We start from the raw sequence: 8,241 nt of genomic DNA on the forward strand, positions 1-8,241 counted from the left end.
TAAGCATAATGTTTAACCAGTTAACTGAGTAAATGGGATTTTACATCCCTAATCACTGAGACTATGAGTTTGTCATGGAAACCACAGATTCCATGGCTTTCTGGGACCTCTTTGACTTCTGTTGCAGCTGCCTCAGGCCACTTGAGCACCTTGGGCTACACCAACTGCTGCTGGGGTAGTCTTGGGTCACCGTACCTCCCTCCCCCAGCAGCAGCAGCAGAAGTTTGGCTGTGTGAGGGGGCTGAGCTTGATATGTGGGAGGGGGGTGAGAGCTCTGGGTGGTGCTTACCTTGGCGGGGTCTCTGGGGTCTCCCCAGAATTGGTGATATTCCCTTTCCTCAGTTCCAAGCTCTGTTCCGTGCTAATGGGAGCTGCAGAGCCAATACTTGGGGTGAGGTAATGTGTGAAGCTGAGCTAGGAGTTGAGGGAGGGACATGTCCCCTCTTCTGAGGAGTCTGGTAGGGAGCCTGCCAAGTCCTGCCACTACCACTACCTTCAGCACCAGTTGTGCTCGGGATCTTTTTCAGAAGTGCTCGGGATCTTTTTCAGGGGGATGAGGCAACACGCCACATGTATTGATTATTCTATGTGTGATCAATAATTATGATACATCACACTCATGCACTCTCACACACACACACAAGCACTCTCCATCTTGTTGTTACCAAAAGTTGCTCCCCCTAACTGCACTGGCCTGGTGAGTTAGATGGGGGAGGGGGTGGAGCCAGGCTTCTGCCGATCCGGATCGATGCTCCCATGTTGACAAGATGAAAACCTGGGGTCCCTCTGCAAGATGCCTCCTATTTATCCCTCTCATGCAGCCAATTAGTCATCGCCTCGCCTTTCCTAATGCTGCTTCAAAGAGAGTTCTTCCGAGGGCAGGCACTTGCTGCTTGATTCCCAAGGCGTCTGTATGTCCAGTCTTATTAGTGAGCTCACTTTGCAGGTATTGTCTTGGGTCTGGTTCCCAGACCTTCTCCACCCTTGCAACTGCTGCTGGAGGTGCTCCCCTTTCATTCTCCATTCATACCTCATTCATTTCAACAGGGCAATCAAGGAAAGGGGAGAGCTCAAAAGGCATTTTTTCTTACAAGATCTATATTTCTTAATACAAAGTTATAGGAGAAATGTTACAGAGATTCTAGAAAAACACTTACAGATATATCTAAAAGGACAAGATCTTAATACAAAGTATAATATCACAGGGATTTCTCCACGCAGTGACCATGGGCCACTACCTGGGCATGGATTGATAACTGGTTAAAAGATAAGGAAATAAAGGGTAGGAATAAATGGTCATTTTTCAGAATGGAGAGTGGTAACTAGTGGTGTCCCGCAGGTTTCTGTCCGGGGACTAGTCCTATTCAACATATTCATAAATGATCTGGAGGATGGGGTAAATAGTGAGGTGGCAAAATTTACCGATGATATTAAACTGCTCAAGATAATTATGTCTGAAGTAGACTATGAAGAGCTTCAAAGAATCTCACAAAATGAGGTGATTAGGCAACAAAATGGCAGACGAATTTTAATGTTGTTGATAAATGCTATGTAATGCATATTGGAAAATATAACCCAACTATGTACAAAATCATGAGGACTAAATTAGGTATTACCACTTAAGAGATCTTGAGGTTATTGTGGATAGTTCTCTGAAAACATCCACTCAATGTTCAGCAGCAGTCAAAAATAGCAAACAGAATGTTAGGAATCATTAAAGGGATAGAAAATAGCCAAATATCTTAATGCTTCTGTATGAGTCCGTGATACACGAACATCTTGAATACTTCATGCACATAAGGGCAACAAAAATGATAAGAGGTTTGGAATAACTGCCCTGAGGAGAGGTTAATAAAACTGGGACTTTTCAGCTTAGAAAAAAGGACACTAAGCAGGGATATGATAGAAGTCTATAAAATCATGACTGTGTGGTGAAAGTAAATAAGGGAAAAGTATTTACTTGTTCTCACAACACAAGAACTAGAGGTCATCAAATGAAATTAATAGGTGGCAGGTTTAAAACAAAAGGAAGTACTACTTGACACAACACAGAGTCAACCTATGGAACTCCTCGCCAGAGGATGTTGTGAAGATCAGGACTTTATCGGGGTTCAAAAACCAGATACATTCATCGAGGATCGGTCTTTCAGTGACTTAGCCAGGATGGGTAGGAATTAGGGATATTAACGAGTATGGGTGATGCTTTACTGGGTAACTTTACTGACTAACCACTTCCCGGAGGATTGCTCCAGCCCCGCCAGTTGTCCTGCCTCGCCCTGGAAGTGACCACCCCATGTGAAGCGGCTCCAGAAGTGGCAGTGGCTCTGCTGGCCCCATCATCTGCCCGTGTTTCATCGGAGTGTTAAACTTAATGTTTAATCAGTTAATTAATTAAATGGGATTTTATATCCCTTGAAGGAATGGTATCTCTAGCCGCTGTTTTTCAGAAGCTGGGAATTGGTGACAGGGGATGGGATCACTTCAGGATTACCTGTTCTGTTGAATCCCTGTGGGGTACCTGTCATGTCAGAAGACAGGATACTGGGCTATCTGGGCCTTTGATATGATCCAGTATGGCCGTTCTTATGATGTGCTTTCATTTGCAGGAGGAAGAATCCCGGCAACAGGCAGGAGGAGCTCAGTTTGGTGGCTTTCCAGGTACCTTATTTTTTGGTAATCATAATCAAGCACAGAAGAAGATGACATGTTTCTCCATGTGAAGCAGGATCATAGCATTCATTCTCACTACTCCTTCAGTGAAAGAAAAGGCTGTAAGAACAGGAACTTGTAAAAGTTTGGAAGGCTGTAGTTTGGGCCAGGTGGTGAAGAGGAAAAGGCCTCTTCCTACCTTCTACTGAGTGTAGAAATAAATGTGAGGGGATTCAGATCTGAAAAGTAAAGATTGTTTGGTTGAAGTGAGTTGTGCATGAGAAGACTATTTAAAATGAGGTATTGCTTAGCTAGCTAAGTGTGTACACTTGTCTACAATGTCCTCCTCCTCGCTTGGTTCACTCTTAGATGGCCCCTGAAATATCCATGGAGACCTTTGGAGCAGAGTTGGGGTGCCGCCCCCGAGTATGTCATAGCAGTTTGTAGAATTGACAGGTTGTGAGCACAGCACCAGAGCAGTAGTTTGCTTCCCGCACCTTGTGGTGGACATTTCACAGCTCCTTTACTTTGACCCTGCACTGCAGTGTGTCCTGGTCATGACCACTTGGCCACTTTCAGTCATGCCTGTAGCTATCATAATTCCTATGGCTGGGGTGCAGCTGCACCTGAACTACCTCCTCTCCCCAAAAACTGATGAAGTCCATCACCTCAGCATGGCTCCAAGATGGGGATCTCCTGGTGTGTGGAGCAGTCATGACCATCTGGAAAAATGCACTGAGAACACACCACGCATCACCAAGAAAACAGGAAGGGGATTTTAAAAAAGAACGCAAAGGGCAGGTCTAGGTAGGTCTCCTGAGAGTAGGGCAGTACAGTTGAATAAGATGACCGGAGAGGCCAGAGAAGGAATTATGGGAAGGGTGCTGGAGGCCAGTCACAATGCAGTACTATACCACGGTGTCCACACTGGCACCCTAATGCTGTATCCAGAGTATGGCTAGCTCTATGCTTCTTGTTGAGGTGGTTTACCTAGAGTGCAGTAACTATGGAGCTAGTGCATACTAAGCGCTTTGTGAATATGGACACCTTGAAAGCTACAGCTCTGGGAGCTGATTTAACGTGCAGTTATTTTACCAGTGTATATTTGACCTGAGTGCTTTATTCATGAGATGCCTCTCTGACTTCCTATCCCATGTTACTTCTGACTCAGACACTTAAACCTTTTTTTATGTTACTGGGTTTGAGCTGATAGGGTTCACCTGGTTTGGTGAGTTAACCCAAAATAACTGCAGCCTTTATGAGCCTTCTATTGCCTAAGATTCCAAAAATATGGATGAAGTGAGATGCATATTTTTTTATCAAGTCCCTAATCTCTAGCTGATGGAATACCAGTAGCCTTGTTCAGCTTTCTGGCTGGGACTAGTAAGAGACAGGGTCTGTCTTAGGCTATGCGATTATATATAAATGACTGAAGTTTTTCCTTTGTGTATTTTCTTTTCTGTGTGTAGGTGGGTTTCCTGGAGGAATGCCTGGAGGTATGCCAGGCATGGCAGGGATGCCCGGTCTCAATGAAATTCTTAGCGATCCAGAAGTTCTTGCAGCCATGCAGGTGAGGACTTACAACATAAATGTGCAGAGTAGAACACTACATATGTTCTCTTGTCACTTACAAGGGGAGGAAAAAAATCTTTCTCTTATTCAAGTTGAGAGGCTTTTTTCCCCTTAGGACAAATGGCAAGCAGTTAGTGAAACCCACTTTCTAACACAGTAGTGGGCAACCTGTGGCCTGAGGACTGCATGTGACCCATTGGGGTTTTATATGTGATCCACAAGACATTTTGTTTACCATTGCCCATGCACGGGGATGTCAGATTCTGCCGGGTTTTGTCCACATTGGTTTTTTCCTACTAGTATTACAAAACTGATACCTGATTAAAGCAAGGATACGTGAAGTAAGTTGAGTGTTGATTGCACACAACATTGTGAGAGCCATCCATTCCCTTTGCATCCAATCAAAACGCTTCTGTGGTTCAAACAGCACATGCTGCAAATTCTAGGTATTCAGGCAAAGTTAGCAAAAACGCTATCCCGAGAGACTGTCTTGCTTAAATAATCTTGTGTTCCACTGAACTAAAGGGTCACTCATGCAGACCCCTCACTAGTTTAGGTTGCCCCTCACTGTTGAACAGCATGGGTAACACCACTCTGGAAAAACCTATCTACTATTTGTCTACCTGGTGCAGTTGGTTAATTCTTCCACTGTACTAAGATAATCTTGACAAAACAAAAATTGTGCAGAACAGCAGGTGCTCTAGCTTTTTTGAGCTATTTTCTCCCTCTTCTTTGCATGTTTTTGTAGGGGACTATCATTACACTTAAGATCTGACTACTATGAATGGAAAGGCTTGTTGTCTCTTGAATGTGTAAGGATAAATCGTGTTGAAAGGTGGAACACTTGGCTGGATTAACTGATTTGGCAAATTCCATATTACCATATATTAAATTAAATTTTTCTGGTGCTAAGAACATTCCATACCCTGTTTAACTATGGAGTTCCGAGGAGAACCAGTCCACCAGTTGGCCCTAGGGCAAGTCTGTTGGCAGTTGTTGAAGAAAATGATGGGTTTGGCTGAAACAAAAGTGAGCGTGTGACAAGTCTATAGGGCAGGTAAAAAGGGGTCTTACTTCTCTTTTAATATCAACAAGTAAATTGGGCTTTAATCTGGATGGCTTTCAAATGTGAAATACTTAGTATCCTGAGTACACTGACCTGATAAAACAGCTTTTCATGGCTGTTTTGAAATCTAATATGCTAACCAGTAAATCATTGGCAAGCTTAAAACATTCAAAACAAATGTTAACAATGCCTCTGGTCCATGCAGATGTCTTTCATTTTAATTATAGCACTATCTGGGAACAAATCTTCACCTGAACTGATGTGATCTTCAGTAAAGGCTTCAGGCTATGCATGAGTAATATTGGAAGACATTTTTTAGGTCAAATTTTTTTTTGCCAAAAAATTCATCTTTGAGTCAATCAAAAAGTGTAATCAGTTTGTTTAGTACAAGTGTGGTATTTCTGATCTTAACATGTACAGAAGAGTTTTGCTTTTCCCACTTCTTAGAGTTTTATTTTGTCAAATAGCATTCTTGAAGAACTTAGCAAAGAACATGAGAGATTTCTTGTACCTAAATAAAACTGCAGGGTAAACATTTAGGCAGAACATAGTCACAAAAATTCAAATACTGTCAAACTTGGCATCTTTACCATGTCAAATGACATGGTGTCTGTAATATCTTCATCAGGCTCTGTTTCTTCTTATCCAAAATATGGCGACTCCCACCTTGTTGTGGCATTAGATCAGTAGTGACTCAAATGCCTACCTAAAGAATTGCCAGTTCTACGTCCTGTCACCTGGATTTGTTTTAGAGGCGTCTCGTACGAGACACAACTAGATTGAATTTGGGAGTCACACCACCTTTGGCTTTAATTTCTAGAGCTGTCAGTCTTGTGCTAAATTTACTTTAAATGTTTTAAGGCTTTGTGTATTAGAGTAAAACTATATTTGTTCTTCGTTTTTTTTCAGGATCCAGAAGTTATGGTTGCATTCCAAGATGTTGCCCAGAACCCAGCAAATATGTCCAAGTACCAGAACAACCCCAAGGTCATGAATCTTATCAGCAAACTGTCAGCCAAATTTGGAAGTCAACCATAAATTTCCTTTTAATAAAATCATACATGTATGGAAAAAAGAATCGATTACTTAATAGATGCAGATGTTGCAATAACACAAACCATTGTACCTCTGATCTTCTTATGAAGAGAAGTGGGGTGCTCTAAAGAGAGCCTGCCTCTTGCCCCCATGCATCAAACTTTTTGCAAAGATTGGTTACGTACACTTTCGATCCTTCCTCTCTACCCAAGAGTTGCAACCATTTGTTACAGGAATTAAATGCTAACTCCTTTGAATTAAGCCTTATAATAGATTGTATTCTTTCAATAAATGGTCTGATTTAGCAAAAAGTGGTTTTTAATGCAAACTGTCATCTTGGCTTTCACTTCCCAATGAATAAAGAAACAGGAATTATAATAGCAGGGTCTGTTATTAGCCTTATGAGACAAGAAAATTGGTCTAATTGTACAGGGAGTTAAGGTGGGGACAATTACTTTCAAGTGTTAACTAAATGAAGGAGGTGTCTGCAGGTACTTTTACACACCCTTATATTCACTTTACATTTTGATGAGTCACTGACTTCAGATGGTGGTTAGAGCAAAACCAGTAAGTGTCACCATTATTGTAACAAATTATACACTGGAACTTCTGGCAGTACTGCCAACAATGTTTAAAACTTAAAATTGCCACTCTGTGGCTATCCTTTACTCATTCTGTTATGAAACACATTTTCTTGCAAATACAGCTGAGGTTAGATAGTTTACTTGCTATATTCCTGTCCAGCTTATTGATGTAATACTATGTATTATTATCTCTGCCCAAGTGGATAAGGGAGAGCACACTACGGTCTGTAGCTCTGCACTTCTTTTTCTTCCCTGATTGGCCAGACTACTCATACTCTTTCTGATGAGACAACTCTTTTGCCAGGCTTCATCTGTTTGAATGTTAAATAGAAGGAAACTTGTCCCTACCACAGCCTCTCTATCCTGAACACAGGGAGTGAAATGCTACGTCCTTTAAAGGCAGGATAAACCCCACAATAAAGCAACTCTGGGCTCTGAGGGAGTCTGAGTCTTAATATGCTTACAAATGAACTCTCTGGCCAAAGTCTTCAACTTTCGTCTCTGTCCTCTTGTCTGTTCAGTCAGAGCAGTAGAGCCCTTTCCTACCACAGACACCCAGTCTTCCATCTTGATATTAAGAAGAAAGTTAATGCTATTCCAGTTAACACTTGAGTTCAATTCATGGTTCTTCAGGTTTGGGATAAGTAGGAGAAAAGTGCATATCTTTAACACTTTGTGAAGTTACAGCATGGATATCCTTGGAACAATGTGTCTTTGCTGGTATGTTCAATTGGTTTGGAACTAACACAGTGCAGACACTTGCTGCTTCCATTTGTTTTTTGTCTTTACTAAACATTGCCTCCTGCTCATGTTGGAAAGTTTATCATAACTAGTTTCTGGTCATTTTTGGGTCTTCTGAAAGTTTTTCTGTCTTGTGATCTTGTAATTCTATATCTTAAGCCATAATGGATGTCACTTTTTAATTAAATCTGAACTTGTTTAGGAACTCAACAACAGATGTAAAAATAACACAGACACACACACAAATGCTTTATTTCTCATACTAATAACCCTGCAAAATGGAAAGAGATGTGAATTCTTTTTTGCTTAATAAATATAGTTCTGAAAGACTTAGTTGCCTTTAAAATAAAGTATGGTTTTGAAAAATGAAGTTGCTTGGTTTGGCTTTGTAACTGAAAATGGGGGCATTAAGTGGCAATCCTAATGTAAGCGCACAGTTCATGATTAAACAGCTTACAGTAACAATGCTTGACTAAAAGCTTGCCTTCTCTGCAAATTACAGGCAGTCCCCGGGTTACATGGATCCGACTTACATCGGATCCCTACTTACAAACGGGGTGAGGCAACCCCGCACTAGCTGCTTCCCCCCAGCAG

The 8,241-nt window shown here is 41.6% G+C and overlaps 1 protein-coding gene across 1 annotated transcript in view; it reads left to right on the forward strand.

The window, feature by feature from the left end:
* ST13 (ST13 Hsp70 interacting protein) overlaps positions 1-8,017 on the forward strand; it is a 43,506-nt gene extending 35,489 nt beyond the window's left edge. The window contains exons 10-12 of the mRNA XM_075936355.2: positions 2,607-2,658; positions 4,119-4,219; positions 6,197-8,017. Coding sequence (XP_075792470.2) covers positions 2,607-2,658; positions 4,119-4,219; positions 6,197-6,325 — 282 coding nt within the window. The 3' untranslated portion in view covers positions 6,326-8,017. The remainder of the gene's footprint in view (positions 1-2,606; positions 2,659-4,118; positions 4,220-6,196) is intronic.
* Positions 8,018-8,241: the final 224 nt, after the last annotated feature.

This window comes from Pelodiscus sinensis, chromosome 1 (genome assembly GCF_052426305.1).
Source record: "Pelodiscus sinensis isolate ZL-2025 chromosome 1, ASM5242630v1, whole genome shotgun sequence".
NCBI classification, from domain to species: Eukaryota; Metazoa; Chordata; order Testudines; family Trionychidae; genus Pelodiscus; species Pelodiscus sinensis.